Source organism: Hoplias malabaricus, chromosome 3, assembly GCF_029633855.1.
Source record: "Hoplias malabaricus isolate fHopMal1 chromosome 3, fHopMal1.hap1, whole genome shotgun sequence".
Classification (NCBI taxonomy): domain Eukaryota; kingdom Metazoa; phylum Chordata; class Actinopteri; order Characiformes; family Erythrinidae; genus Hoplias; species Hoplias malabaricus.
Window position 1 is genome coordinate 8,578,864 of NC_089802.1, and position 16,645 is coordinate 8,595,508.

A 16,645-nucleotide genomic window follows, 5' to 3' on the forward strand; every position below is an offset into this window, starting at 1 on the left:
CAGATTCCAGACCCCCCCAAAAATCATGTTTTAATTCTAAAAGAAAATGTAAAATGTTAAGCGAAGCAGTGATGTACACAGTGGTATTTGACAAATAAATCTGTTTTTGTATTCTTTTTTAATTACAGATAATATTTTATTTCAACCTGCATACTATCACTTTGCTTGAAACTCAGTCTGCATTTCAAAATTTCAGGTATAAAATTTACTCCTACTAGTATTTTTATTGTCAGTGGCTGTCACACTCGTCAGCGTTTTTTTTCCTTTAGGGCGATGGGGCGACACACCACCAAAAAAGAAAGGAATAATTTTTGTTTCTTTCATTCTATTACAGTAAAAACCCATGGCTCTATATTAACCGAGCTCTGCAAGACGGTTAGTCCTGCCTTTAAGTATCACAGTCCAATCAGCGTTAGGTTTTGTTCCGTACAGTCCCACCTCTTTTTTAGGCATTTTCAGGATGGTGTAAAATTGCCTCAGACTCCTCTCATAAACTCTCATGTTAAGGCTCTTTTTTACGAGCTACAGCGCCTTCAGTACATTCTCAGTCAGTTCCCGGAGAGCTGGCTCAGTGTACTGTTGTCATAAGGTGAGGTATGTTCCAAATGGCCCCCTACTTTATTCCCTACATGGCTCAGTGTGTAGTGAAATATATAGTGAATAGGGCACTGATGGAGTGCCTGAGCCGTGTAGAGAGAGCAGCTAGCGATCCGGTCACTATGACTTTCATAAGCATCATAATACTCTTTATTCTGGAACCCCTGCACCTAAAATAAAATATCTGAAAACCGAAGAGTGTAAAATGTATAGAATTCTATATGAGTAGTGGTAAAGCCGGTCTCTCTTCAAAATATCTGTGAGGTTGACTCAATGGAAATGAATTTGTTCATAACCACAGTTGATTTTTGTAGAGGCAAAGTAACTTTATTAAAGAAGATCTTTTTAATGAACTCCTGGATAAAGCTCTCCACAAATACTGTACAGTATGTAGATAAAGAGAAAGCTCTATGAATCCACTGTTTACTGGTGGTATTTCTACATGAGGTGACCACAGGAATAAAACTCTTCAACGTTAGATGGTGCTGTCAAGTCACCTTAGCAGTTATCACAACAAATGCGCCCCTAAGAGGTTTGACAGGAACTGCCTCTGGTCCTGGGTTGGAGTCCCATCTCAGGTGACTGCACATGAGGCGTTTGGTGTGTTCTCCCTGTGTACTCCGGTTTCCTCACACAGTTCAGAAACACATGTTGGTAGGTTGATGGGCCACGCTAAACTGTATGTAAATGTGTGTTTGTGTGTGGGAGTGTGTGTGTGTATGTGTGTGCTGCCCTGCCATGGACTGACACTTTGTCCAGGGTGTGTTCCTACCTTGCGCCCAATGATTCCAGGTAGGCCCCAGTCCCACAGTGACCCTGAAATGGATAAGCGGTTAAAGGCAATGAATGAATGAATGAATGAATGAATGAATTATATAATTTGTAGTAGTAGTAGAATCTTCTATTACATCTGGTCACATCAACGATGATAATATCGTCAGTTATGTTTGGCTAATTTTTAGATGTTTCCTAACTCCTGAAGCAGAGTTGTTTCCCATATACTTTATACAAATAAAGGATTCTGTTATCGACACAGGTTAATTCTCCTGTGTTCTACATTCAGATGCCCAAACCTGACTGCTACAGTAGTCATAGCCTCCCAGCCTCTTCCCTGTTTTCTTTAATCTACATGCTTTTCCCTAATGCACACTCTGCCTCACCTCTGTGTAACCCCACAGAGATGGCACAGCCTGTCACCGCTACACACACACCTGTAAAACACACACACACACACACACACACACACACACACACACACACACACACACACACACAACAGATGTGAACTGACCCAGAACATATAGTCTTCCTCGATTACCCATAATACCCTGCATGCCCATAAGCCCTGCATGGTGGTCCAGGCTCTCTGTGTAATGACGTTGAGACCCCTCTCATTGGGCTAGCATAAGGGCGCAGTGCTGTCACCATGGTGAAATGTCTCGTCATATTGGAAATGATTTATTAAAACTGAAAAGCACTGTTGTCAGGAGAGATATGTGTATGTCGGGGGAGAGTGATGGACATTGTTTTATGCAGCCGTCCAGCAGGAATGGACCAGCACAACAAAGGTACGAAAACCGCTTGGAGGTCCACAGTGGGATGAGGGTGATAGAGGGATTAGTGGAAGATGAGATAAAAAAAAGAAAGAAAGGAAAAGAGAAGAAATGTCCAGGGTTCATTAGTTTGCCCTTGCCTACGTGTTCAAAAATTGCCGGAATCCTGAGTGTGCTGAAATGCCTTGCTCCTTGCAAATTTATTTTTATTTACTTATTTATTTACTTATTTATTTATGGGTGGCACGGTGGTGCAGCAGGTAGTGTTGCAGTCACACAGCTCCAGGGGCCTGGAGGTCATGGGTTCAATTCCTGCTCCAGGTGACTGTCTGTGAGGAGTTGGTGTGTTCTCTCTGGGTCTGCGTGGGTTTCCTCCGGGTGACTGTCTGTGAGGAGTTGGTGTGTTCTCTCTGTGTCTGCGTGGGTTTCCTCCCACAGTCCAAAAACACACGTTGGTAGGTGGATTGGCGACTCAAAATTGTCCGAATGTGTGAGTGTGTGTTGCCCTGTGAAGGACTGGCGCCCCCTCCAGGGTGTTTTCCCACCTTGCGCCCAATGATTCCAGGTAGGCTCCGGACCCACCATGACCCTGAACTGGATAAGCGCTTACAGATAATGAATGAATGAATTAATTACTTTATATATTTTACAGTGTATCATTCTCAGTCCCTTAGATATAGGGATGAATTGAGATATATTGTCAGGTTCACTTTTCTTCGTTGAGAGAAAGAGTGGAAAAACGCTGCCCACACCACTCATGTTTCTGCTGATTGGTCTTTTTCAGATATAAATTAGGTCACAAGCCGTCACTCACAAATTTTGGGTGAGATGAAAAGAGTTCTAATGGGATTGTAATGCTTGGGAAATTCCTCACATCTCAGTCCAAATACATATTTTAGAAATAACTTTCATTATGGATTAAAACCTATGAGAGCTCACTACTCTTCTCATATTAATGCGTCTCTATATTTGGCATCCCTCTGTGAAAGGTCTTTTGAAAAAACTAGGGTCCACGACTTGTTACTGCACCTAAGCTAAAGAGAGACCTGAAGAGAAAACAATAGTTGAAAGAGCAGCGATTGACTTTACAGCATAAAAAAGAAAATGGTTTAATTAGAACTGCTCCTCTTACAGCTCCCACAATATGAATCACACGCACACAAAGACTCAGTAGATTGTCCGTCATATTAATTACTACCCCCAGGGCTGAGGGAAGAGTGAGTGTTAGAGGAGTGAAAGCGTGACCAGGCAAAGAGCTCGAGAAACAGATGTTCAGAGACGTTCCTGCATGGAGAGCTAAGGGGAGTGCACTCTTCATCTCTTGCATTCTCTCTCTCTCTCTCTCTCTCTCTCTCTCTCTCTCTCTTTTCCTCATATTGGCCATTTCTTAGTCCTCCATTAGTCTTCTGCTCCAGTGCTGAAGCATCACTTACTCCAGTCTGGAAGCTGGCCAACTACAGCCATTAAAGATGAGTGACGTACACTGCCTCTGTGACTGCCTTCTTCCAGCAGATAGAGACACATGACAGAGCGGGGCACATTTCTGGATCTCTGGGACTTTTCAAATTAATTCACTAATTGATTTTTGCACTGGCTGACTAACAGGTCATTTTCACACAAATTACATTGTACAACACAGCAGGAAAAAGTGCTGTGTTGCAGTTTAATTGTTTTGCAGCGAGAATGTACTGTTTCATTAGTCACACATTTAGTTATCCATAAAGGGATTGCTCCAAATTTGTTCAGTCGGCCAAGAACCATTCTCTTTCATAAACAAAAATAACAGACACACTAAATCTATTCTAAAAACTCAATATCAAAACCATATCACGTTTCTAAATGGGTTCTTTGGAAAGGGTTAAATGCAGAGAGAACATTTTAATATTATGCACTGATCTGAGATGGTGAAAAAGAGGACACGTGGACGACTACTGACGTGCAGACTGACCAATTAAATGTATACGAGAAGGTTATCGACCAATAACGGTAGCTCTACAGTCAGACCGTCCAATCAGAAGATTTTAGGCTATTTCACCACGCCCCCTTCTCACTCAAGCGAACCAATCAGAGTAGGGGAGGGCGGGACTAGTTTGTGAGCGAAACTTCTCCAAATTCTATGTAAACTCTAGAAAAACAAAATCCCGGACGTTTGTGAAATTCTGCCTGGACATTTTTTTAAGTCTAAAAAAGAGGACGTCTGGTCACCTTACTCATTTCTCGTTTCTCTGGCCAAACATGACAAAAGCAATTGTTTTCAAGTAACATGAACAGTTTTCATCAGTTTGATTTAAAACTTTACATTTTTGTTGTAACATATTGTCTACGTGTCAGATTTTTTTAATGACATTTATATTATTTGTGACATTTATAGCTTTAGCACAATTATTGTCTTATTCAAAAAGTATTGCAGGTTAGTTATAAATGTCATTTCTAAATATATTGACTTGTGCAGAGGCCAGTTTTAGGTATTAACAATGAGTTTGAATTTCCTTTAAGTTGGACATCAAACCAGCGACTGAAATAAACTGTCCCAGTCAGTCAGTGTAACAGCTCAGTATTATGTTTGGTTTTATATCAGAAACTCTCATATGTCATATGACTCTCATACAAAAAACAAAAAAGAAAAAAAAGGAAAAAGGTTTTAGTCTTTAGGGAGAAAAAGGTGGGTGAATAAATTAAATAAATATTTTTATATATATATATATATATATGTACTAGGTAATCTAATTACCTTTCAAGCTCTAATTGCTTTTCAAGCTTTTGAAGAACTTTGAAGACAACAGAAAATGTTTCAGCAACATGTTTGCATGTTTCACAATGGGTATTAACATAAAATCATATAATTTAGAAAACAAAAACTGCATTGAAAGTAATTATTTCTTTAACAATTGTCACAATTTTCACTGAAAAAATATTGTTAAAAGGTTTTCGACTTCTCTGCACCTTTTACCTTGATTGGTCCTCTGGTGTATATCTGAAGAGTTGATTGTTTCCCACATAGAAACTTATTAGAAACTTGTTAGAGTTAGAAAATCAAGTCCAAAAATGCATATAAATGCAAATAAAATAAAATAAAAACACCTCATAATATTAAGGAGTTTTCAGAGAATATGTGAATAACTCAATGATATTAGCATACATAGGCTTTACATTATCTGCTGCTAATTGTTTAGATGGTTTGTCCATTGTTTCATAGTTTTAGTTCCACTGTAAAACAAAGAATCCGACTTTGGACAACGAGAAACTATTCGTGGCTCAACTTCATTGGATTATCTCATTGGGAATTGCTTTAATCCATAAATCATGGAGACTCATGGATGAGATGGAATGAGACCTTCCTAATGCTGGTATACAGAGGCTTGTCTTCTGAGGTCACTTGCACATATGGCTTATTTACAGAGGCTACAGCCATTCAGAAGTTGTATTCATATTTGGGTGGGTGATGCACCAGCAGAGTGCTTGCGTTTTTAGAAAGTGAGTGATTGTCTATTCCATGTTTGAAAGTTATTGCTAAGAAGTTTTAGCTTTCCCTAGCACTGCAGATCAGAAATGAAACTGTCCTTGGCCTATAGACATAACCACAGTATGTATGTAGCATCAGCGTTAGGGCGTGTAGGTGTGAGTCTTGGGCAGAATGCTTTCAGCAAGAGCAGTGTTGAATGTTCACCTTCCTCCAAGGAGGTACTGATGATCGATTGGCCACTGACGCACAGGAAGTTGGTACGTCTGTCACTCTGAGTCATTCCAGCCTGCCCACGTGGGAAGTACAAAGACACACACACACACACACACACACACACACACACGCTTAGAGGTCACAAGCTGTTAATGCAGACCTTTCCCCAGTCATTTTGGCCCAACACAGTCCTTAGCACTGGACATTACTCTCCAGATGCTTGAGGATAGGATATTACTCACCATTAGAGCCATAAACCTCAACAACCAGCAGTGCACTGACTCACTCTCTCCTACATAATGTAGAAATGATTATATGTATTTGTATGATGTCACATGTGCCTGGTTATTGCATCTCATTGTGCTCATGTGCTAGGCTGCACTGACTAAAGACTAAACTGACTAAACAAATTGGAAACGCTGGTCCAAAACTGTATACAGCCCAATGGGTTCTGACCCAAAATACATCATGATCTGACCTTGATCTCAGGGGATAGGGGATAAGACGGGTAAATAAGAACATTTCTCAATCTGATTAGGCTCACTGTCATGGTTTGCCCTCGTTGTGTGTCTTAGTCTCTCTTTGCTGTGTCCTGTAGTCATGCCTCTGTACCTGTGAGCTCCCACGGATCACGAGACCTGGCTCACAGTTCTGTTTAGTGTTTGTAGCTTGTGCTCCCTTATTATTCATTAGTGCATGTTAATTCACTCATTCATTCATTATCTGTAAGCACTTCCTAAGTTCATTATCTGTAAGCACATCCAGTTCAGGGTCGTAGTGGGTCCAGAGCCTACCTGGAATCATTGGGCGCAAGGCAGGAATACACCCTGGAGGGGGCGCCAGTCCTTCACAGGGCAACACAGACACACACACACATTCACTCACACACTCACACCTACGGACACTTTTGAGTCGCCAATCCACCTACCAACTTGTGTTTTTGGACTGTGGGAGGAAACCCACGCAGACACGGGGAGAACACACCAACTCCTCACAGACCGTCACCCAGAGCGGGAATTGAACCCCTGGAGCTGTGTGACTGTGACACTACCTGCTGCGCCACCGTGCCGCCCTCATTAGTGCATGTTCATTAGTTATTTCTTAATTTATGATTTCCCTTGTGGTGAATCTGAAACTGACCAAAAACTGATGTTTCTGTTCCAGTTGAGGTGCAGATATAGCTGTAAGTGTATTATAGACAAGTAAAATATGAACAAAAAATATCCCATAATAATCAGCTGTCAAAAATAGTAAGTTTTGTTCTTACAATATTTTACACTTTTCAAGCAAGGCTTTTGATTAATCTCCCTACTTGTTATTCAGTCTGCATACATTTATATAATGTGCTGATTTCACACCATAACATACCGTGCTTTAAGACGGCTTTTATCCTAAAACTCTATTCCTTTATCATTTTAAATGTAACATATTGATCACAACAAATAAAAACATCATATTGGAAACTTGGTCTTAAATTTGGTTAAGAACACAGCTGATAAACGTAATGGATAGAAGAGTACAGTAAGGAGAATAATGAAAGCCGGGGGGATCTGTACAGGGATCTGTTAAAAGAGGGAGGCTGGTTGCGAGAACCTGAACCCAGTTTGACTGGGTCTTTACAAATATCCTCATAAGTGTTTATTAATCTTTATAAAATCTCTCTCTCCCTGTCACCTTCCACGTGCTGTGCCCTCTGTGTCCACCGTGCCAAGTGCCGCTCATAAGTGCTACTTGCTCAGTTCATTGTTCAGCGCAGAGCAGATTCATCACAAATAAATAAAATAAAGAGGGTGGGAGAAAAGCGCAGACGCCAGCAGCAGAGTGCAATCTGTCATCTGCCTCATCCGCTACCTCTCTCTCTCTCTCTCTCTCTCTCTCTCTCTCTCTCTCTCTCTCTCTCTCGCGCGCGCGCGCGCGCTCTCTCTCTCGTTCTCTCCTTCTCTCCTTCCTTTCCTAAATCAGTGCCATCTGAGCCTTGCTTAACTCTGCACCTCCTCCAGGCAAAGCATCTCATTTCGGCACTGCTTTTTTTTTTTTTGATGATTTCTGTTAATGGAAATGTAATTTTGTGTGTTCGTGTTTCTGTGTGTTTTTAAGTGTGGACAGTGTCCAGAGGCTCTTATGTGATAGCAGTGAGGAGCAGATACTTGTGCACAGTGGCGTGGTTGGTGTGGGTCCATTTTAATAGTGGACTGGGACAGAGTCCATGCTTAATCTGCCCTAAGCCTGCCCTCATCTTCATGCCGCATTAGCCCCGCAACTTACATCATTTTCATGCCTTTTCCAGTCTGTACGTTTTTTGTTTCCTAGTGTTTTTGTGCCTTTGGCTTTGACCTCAACCTGTTCTTCATCCTTCTCTCTTCTCCGTAACAAGGCCCTAGATTCCTGCATTCATGCAAGAGGATATGGCAGAAACAAACACAAGGGCAGGCAGGCCACAAGTGTGTTTTCTTGTTTGGTTTTTAATAATAGCATGAAGAGTAGCAGGCTAAGGCAGAATAACTGCAGAGGATTCATAGACATAACAGCAAATCTGCTGCACAAGTCTGCAAGTCTGTTAATGCTGCTGCCAGGACTTCAGGGAAGAATCGCTGAGAGTGGAGAATGCAAAGCCCTAGCAGTGTTTTGTGTTTTTGTGTTTGTCCATGTGTACGTCTGCAGTGAATATGTGAGAGAGCACAGCTCCGTATGAGATTAAGGGGGAGATGAAATGCTTTTTTTGCAGTCTGTTTTGACAAGGCCAGTCTGCAATCTGACTCCAGGCCCAGCCCAAGGATCATTTCATCACTCTGAGAATGGGATAAAGTGATAGGGAGAGTATGAAAGAGAGAGCACAAGTCATAACATAAACCTCTTCATGTATTTAGCCCTCTTATTGTTGCGTCTGCTTTGTGCGTCAGTAATGAAACCTGCCTTCATTCCTCCTAAATCAGATGAGACGTCCACACAGTTGTTTTGTCTGTGATTACAACCTAGTATTTACTTTTCTTATCGGGTAGGGCAATTAAACCTATATTTTAACCTTTTCAGATGAATAGGAATACGTTATGTACACAACTAAAAAAGTGTTAAATTGACTATAAATTAACTGAAACATTAGTAGACTTGTGCGAGGTCCTGCTTGAATCGGTGTCGTGTGCGAGGAGCCTGACTTGATGAAATGGATGCTTAGAAACAGTGTTGTTCTCTGCTGGTGGGCCTTTGACCTTCAACATGTGGTCTTTTGCTCATGTGTTAAAGATGAAGTCCATCAGCTGGATAGTACTGGTTGCTGTAACTAAGCAAGGCAGACAGCTAACGGTAATATTTAAAAATGTTCTTTAAATTCAGATTTTTACAGACGTTAACTGCAAAAAACACAGTAAATAATGTTTAATTATTAATTTTTTTTATATAATATTTCAGCCAGTATTGACATCAGATGTGCACTCACATATAGGGCTGGGCAATTAATTGAAAATTATTCAAAATCGACATTCAGAATCATGATTAAAATCGACATTCTAATCAATATAATTTTGTCTATATCGATTATATTGATTATTTTTATTCTATTATGTCCCCACTGTGTGTTCATGCACTATCCCTTTTAAAAACACACTACCAAGCTGTAGTCAAGTGATTCTGCCCCTATCTGCCACAGGGAAGCAACCTAAACGTGGAGGCCGACCAAGCGACCAAGCAGCTAGTAGCTAATAGCTGGACATGCTATGTTTTGGACGTGCTCTGTTTTATCTATAATTAAGACAACACTGAACAAAAGAAGTCAAATGTAAACACTGGTTTGGTTTCAGTGACCAAACAACAATCACACACCAAATATAAACAGTGCTCAAAAAACAAGAGAGGAACAAGCTCCCAGCAACATTAGAAAAAATATCCCAGCTTTAATATTGGAGCATATTTACAGTACAAGCCTCTTCACTGAACTATGAGGGTCAAAAATACAAAAACAAAATAATCGTAGTCATGGTAAAATGTACAATTAATCTTGATATGAATTTGCACAAATATCGCCCAGCACTACTCACATAGCATAATATCAGTTGATGCTGACATAAAACTATATGGCACATGTAGGTTATTGCAGGTTTGCACATGTTGAAACCCATTTTTTCACTTTTTAGATTAAAAAAATTAGATGTGGAGTATGCTAACTCAGTTAAGCCAAGGGACATCCCACTGTTTATAGGCCATGTTATTGCATTATGATGTGTCATTTAAGTATTTTTGCACTTGTTTTGCATTGACTATGAAAGATTGAGTTGGGTCTAAATGTGAATGTTCAAGTGGATTCCTTGATTTGGCAAGACATGTTTGCTAGATTAGCTTAGATATTAAAGCTAATAATAATTTGATGCTAGTAAATCCCAGATTAGCATCACAAATCTGCCTGACTACATCACCCTTGCTAATATAGTTTCTTATACTGCATACTGGATACTGGCATCTCTTTAAAAAGTTTTTTTTACATTTTATATAGGTTGACATGTTGTGTGAGGCTGTTTGGGTGCCATGTTGTACGTGTATGCCTGAGTTAGCATTGCAGGCTGCTGCAGGGTAATGTCATCATGCAAGTGACCAAAGAGCTCATGAATTTGTATACACAGTGTGCTAGTGCCGAGGCATATCCACCGAGGGAGGCACAGCAGGCCACTTACACAACATCCAGCCTTCGGAGAAACAAGTGTCCACAGAAGTAGGCGATGAAGACCAGTGCTCTTGCCTGGCCTCAGAACAGAGTTAGCAGATGGTGTCCTTTCTTAGATAAAGCATGAAACTGCAACTTTTCTGCACTGTTGGTTGTATGAACACTGCTGATCTGTTACAGGGGAGATGTGGATAAGCAAGACTTTGAATACTGCCTGAATGTGTGTCTGTGCATGCAAGTGTTTGGTTTGTACAGATTTGTGTTCTTGGTATATTGGTGTCTGTGTTAGTACCAACTAATAGATGAAAAATGATATTATACGCTCAGTTAATCATGCTGTATTGTTTTATAACCACAGCAGCTCAGCTAAGTGAAGGAGATTACTACAATTTGCAAAGCATTCTGTGTTATAAAAGTGGTCTGTTATACCAATCATGCAAGTAAGTATGCTCTGTCATGCAAAGTAACAGAAGAATTGCAATGCTGCACTCTTAAAGGTTCATATCTATTGTTGCAGCTATATATCACAAGGCAAATGTACAATATCCATTTTTTAAGCAGTCTTGATTGAAAATTCTACCACACTATGTGAGGTTGTGTTAATTGACATGGTTTGCTTGCTAATGCTAATGCTAATGCTCCATGGTGGTCCAACAGATGGATTAACAGAGTTTGATTGCTTTTTCATCTAGGTATAACACTGCTATAGCAATAAGAATAACAAGACATTTAAAATGATTATAATGCTAAAGATTCTAGTTAGTAATGTGATAAGATAATGTATAGTTGCACAGAATTTGACATATACGCTTTGGGTGCTTTGTGGCTATATATTTGTATGTGGCTTGATCTTCTTTGTCTTATTTTTACTGAACTCTATAGAGACTGCTAAGAAATGAAAAATAATTAAAAAAGAAAAGGAGAAAAAAATCGTGGATAGTTATTGGTCCAGACATTACATGATTAATTTCTTTCTAGGTGTAAGCAGTTAGAAGGTGTATGTAAGTGGACATTGGTAAGTGTGTGTGTCTCACAGACTGCAGGGATGTGCAGCTTCAGCTCCAGATGGTTGATTTTGGGTGAAGGTGCATAAAGCCTGCTCTAGTCATGCAGCTTTTGCCCTCTTGCCTCCTTCCATCTCCCTGTGTAGGGCAAGTGTGAATTAATCTAAGTGACAGGCCAGAGAAGCCAGTGAAACCACACACTCACGCATTGAAGAATAGACACACACACACACACACACATCTCCCCTGCTTGCATGCTGTTACGATGCTCTCAGTATCAGCACTTTTTAGTTTAACATCTCTGCAACAATCTTACTCTACTCCACCCCCCCCACACATACACACACCTTCCTCTCTGTTTTCTCTCACTCTCTCTATTTGTCTCTCCCTCGCTCTCAGTGCTGACTCTCCTGTGATCACAGCTCGCAATCTCACTCGCTCACCCTCACTTTGAGTGCTCACTTTCTCTCTGCGGGTCTGCGGCTACGTACCTTACCCTTATTTTTTTCACTCTCCACCCTTTGCTCTTTTCTTTCTACCAAGCGGTGCTTGGACCCGTTTGCCTTTAGCAGTGCAGCTATAGAAAAGCATTGGATTCCTGCTCTGCTGGATGGATTAAGTGGAGTGGGCACCTGGCAGGCGGTCAGTGGGCACAGGCTGCCAGTGCTGGCTCACGTTGCTTGAGGAGGGATTGGAGGACTGCGGGAATTTTGGCGAGAGAGAGAAAGAGAGCGAGTGCAGGACAGGGCCAGAGATCCACAGGACTGAATGGTGTGATGTGCACATCTGCAGGGGTGAGTGTGTGTGTGTGAGTGTTTTGAAGATGGTGAAGTTAAAGCGCTTGTGTATTTAGTCTGCTTTGGGTCAGCCAGAAGCATTGGAGATGATTCTGGATGCAGAGTGTGTTGGCAATAAGGCAGTGCACTGTCCTGTCCATGTGAAAAAGTCTTAGGAAGGATCATGTTTGCGTGCTTGGCTCTTCTAATCAAAACCCACATCTTTCTCTACTTTGGGAAGATCTAAACATGTGACACAAATGAGAAAGCTGGGTTTAACGTACTTTCATTTCACTCAAAGGCAACTTTGGTTTATTCGTTTTTGTCACTCTCCTTTCGTCCCGCAGGTACTTTGGCACCTTGACATCTTCCGCAGAAGCTTCCGGCAACTGACCACACACAAGTGCATGGAGGACTCGTGCATCTTCTGTGCTCTGAAGGTAAGAGCATCTCCCGTGCTTCTGTGGAAGATAAGAGAGAGAGAGTGTATAGTTCATTAGTGATCCAAGAAATAGAAAACTCCCAAAACTGTTCAGTGGAAATGATTTTTAATTTTACCTTTTAATTTACATTTATTTATTTATTTATTTATTTATTTATTTATTTATTTATTTGACAGTTCTTCATAGTCAAAGTAGTACCCTATATGTGTAAAACACTGGAGTATCCAAAACTATTATTCAAAATTTGATAGAGTGCAAATACAAGGAAACTCCTAACGTCCAAACAAGGCCTCTTAGAAAGCTACAAATGGCATCATCATATAAACAGATACTTAATCCTTAAGAGACTCAGTGGGTCTGAAAGGATATGTTACTGCCAAGAAGTTGTTTCTTGGCCCAGAGCTTAACTTCACTGAATGTTTTGCAATTACCTGGAATGTGAGAGACAGAACACCAACTTCTAGGAATTAATTTTTGTAGATTAAAAAAAACATCGCTGTGAAAAGAATATTTAGTTTGAGGTTCCAACTTCTCTGGATCACTTTGCAGTAATGTATCCCCTTGAAATAAACTTTTTCCACTGAATTTTAAATGACTGACACTGTACTGCGTTCCTAGATGGAACAGGGGCACTGCTCAGCAGAGAGAGTCTGTGCATTCACAGCTGCACTGGCTGCAGGCAGGAGAAATTAACTCTCCTGATATTTCCCCTGGTGTTCCAACAGAATGGGGGTTGGCTGAATGATTGCCTCATTGCCCCAGAATGGAAATTAGTTCATCATCACCACCACCAGCATCACCCTCACCACCATTATTATCTCTCTTTCTCCTTCCCTTTCTGTCACTGCCCCTCCCCTTCTATCTGCATCTGTTGAGAAAGTCATTTTCATTTCTCCCGATGACTGAACATAGAGGAGAGCGTAAGGGGGGAGAAAAAAAATCCTTTCCTGTTTATTTATTTTTTTATTTTTGTTTGAATGACATGTAAAACTCTTGGTCTGAAAAACAAAGTCCTGTGGTTCTGTTGCCTTTAGGCAAAATGCAGAAGTGCTATTTTTGGGCCATGTTTAGCTTGGAGAAGTCTAAAAGCTGACATGTTTCTTTGAGTGATTCTATATTTGGCTGGTGTTTAGTTTTAAAAGGCCTTCTTCTTGTCGTCTCTTAGTTGGCCGTTTGTTCCTGAAAATAACAACACATCAGCCTGCTGCAGATTTTTTTTTCCAGTTTCCTTTCACTGCATGAAATGTATAGGCATCAGCAGTGCACCTAGAAGAGGGCAGTATAGATATAGGGCTTTTTAATCTTGCATCAATCTTCAGCCTCCTGCCTGTGCCAGTCTGCCTTGGCTTTGGTCATGGACACTTTTTTTAATCTCTCCCTGTTTCCTCAGCTGCTTGGTATCTGAGTGTTGCCACGGCTACCTGTTACCTTGGCTACTCCTTGCTTGCTCTGATGGGCCCTTATCCCACCCACCTGTAGCTGTAAGACCGTGTGTGTTTCCCTGGTGTGTTTCCTTGGTGGCCTGCTGTGGTTAAAAAAGATTGTTTGGCAAATAGTTTGCAACATTTACATAATTTCCCACCCACTACACACTGATCCAGCAAGACACAAGTTGTCTGTAATAGACTTGCTTATGTAATTTTTGCAGGTTTATAAAATGAAATGTGATATTGTGCTTTATGTTCACAATGAGGCATGGGCTGTCCCTTGGCTTAAAACTGTTTTCTATATTTAAATGGAACCATATGGGATAATTGTACTACTGATTTAAGGTGCAGAGCAGTAATGTAAACAGATGGGAAAGATGGGTCGATTTGTCTCCCTGTGCTGGACAGAGCTTAGCAACACTCAGAAGTGAAGAAGCGCACCACCTCTTTTCCTGTGTTATCCACTATTAGCCATATTAGCATTTCTGTCATAGGAGTTAATGTAAAACTGTCAGCATATTAGACTCTATTGTTTTTCTCTGCTCTTGTGATTTAAAAACGTGTGTGAGTTATTCATACACAGATCATATACCAGCTTCAGAATTAGGGTCATTAGATTAGATTAGATTCAATTTATTGTCACATTCAAAGTTATAGAAGTACAACTTTGCAGCGAAAAGATTGTTTTGTCTGTCAACTCGCCCAACAGGGGTTAGGTCTGCGCAACAGACGCGACGGCAGCAGATGCACCGCGCCATCTTACAATGTTTACAGGGTAAATAAACTGATCCCACTGTCCCTGCACTTAGAGTGTGTAAAAGTTTTGAAAATATTTGCAGCTCTCTACCTATTGTTTTTCTGTTTTGGCTTGTGCCCCTTGTCTGAAGTTGTGAGTGATCAGTGAATGATGTTTCCACCGCAGTGAACAGAGGCTGAATCCCAAATGTCTCAGGTACACACTCTGTAGGGCACAGTGTCAGTCACAATATCACATAGTGCTTTGTAAGTTGAAAATAATTTTTAGTCAGCTACAGGTTCCATGGTCCATGTTTAATCAGCGTCTAATTACTCTCAGGGTGCAGTTATTTTAGTTTTATTATATCTGACGTGCACTGTATAGGCAGCATGGTGCTACTGACTAACACAGGCAACGAGCTCAAACAGAGCTCTATACCTTATTTATATAAGGTAAATACCTTATTTATACAAAAGATAACAAAACAAGGGCAGACAGATACAGACAGGATACTTAGACAAAAAGAGCTAACGGGGACAAGCTAATAGACTAGAGACAGAAACCACAAGTACACAAAGCACAGGAAAGGAAACACTAACAGACCAGAGAAACAGACTAGAAAGACACAAACCGACTTGATAGGAATGAGAATGGGGAACCGATAAGACAAACAGACTAGAGACAGAGAAGCAAATGTGGAATGTCCAACAATCACACACAGAGACAAGGGAACTTAAATGCACACCACAGACAAGGAACATCTGGGACAGCTAACGAGAGGACAGGATTACAAATGAGACACTGATGAGGAGGAGGAACAGAAGCGGGACATGGGCAGAGACATGGACAATAACAAACAGAGCCATGTGCTAAGAGAGCACATGGCAGGGAAAACAATGCGTGACAATGTGAATAAATGGGTTGGGGTCTTATTTTTCTTTAATGGTAACATCTAAATTGAAAGAGGCAATAAAACTATTTAAACATCACAGTTATGTTTTGAGTTGACACATAGATGTCACCTGCAATCCATGGATAGTACAAATCATCACATGACTTTGAGACATTTCCTTGAAACAGGGTATATATCCCCCTTTTAGTTTTCTGATGTTTGATTTGTTGGAACCATCATTAAAAGATTCAAGATACAAGATGAATGAAAAAGAACTTACGATGCAGCACTTTATTTATTTCAACATTGCTATGAACTCTTTGAAAAATATATCACAATAACAAGACATAGCAATGTATTAGCTACCCCTAGACTTTTATCTCTAGAACAAAACTAAAGAAGCCAGTGTTGGTCACAAAAGTGGTCATTAATAACAGGTTACTTTTGGAATAAAGGGGACATTGTGTACATTCATTCATTATCTGTAAGATTTTATCCAGTTCAGGGTCGCAGTGGGTCCAGACCCTACCTGGAATCATTGGGCGCAAGGTGGGAATACACCCTGGAGGGGGCGCCAGTCCTTCACAGGGCAACACACACACATTCACTCACACCTACGGACACTTTTGAGTCACCAATCCACCTACCAACGTGTGTTTTTGGACTGTGGGAGGAAACCCACACGGACACAGGGAGAACACACCAAACTCCTCACAGACAGTCACCCGGAGCAGGAATCGAACCCACAACCTCCAGGCCCCTGGAGCTGTGTGACTGCGACACTACCTGCTGCACCACCGTGCCACCCGACATTGTGTACATTTGATATCATATTCTTTATTAAGTTCATGTAGAGCACTATGTCTTTTAAAATCCCATGGATCTGGCTG

General features: G+C 40.8%; 1 protein-coding gene across 3 annotated transcripts in view; it reads left to right on the forward strand.

The window, feature by feature from the left end:
* The window catches only part of usp54b (ubiquitin specific peptidase 54b), a 113,754-nt gene that overhangs the window by 49,404 nt on the left and 47,705 nt on the right, over nt 1-16,645 (forward strand). For all 3 annotated transcript variants that reach the window (XM_066665008.1, XM_066665009.1, XM_066665011.1), the window contains exon 3: nt 12,605-12,697. In XM_066665008.1, coding sequence (XP_066521105.1) covers nt 12,605-12,697 — 93 coding nt within the window. The remainder of the gene's footprint in view (nt 1-12,604; nt 12,698-16,645) is intronic.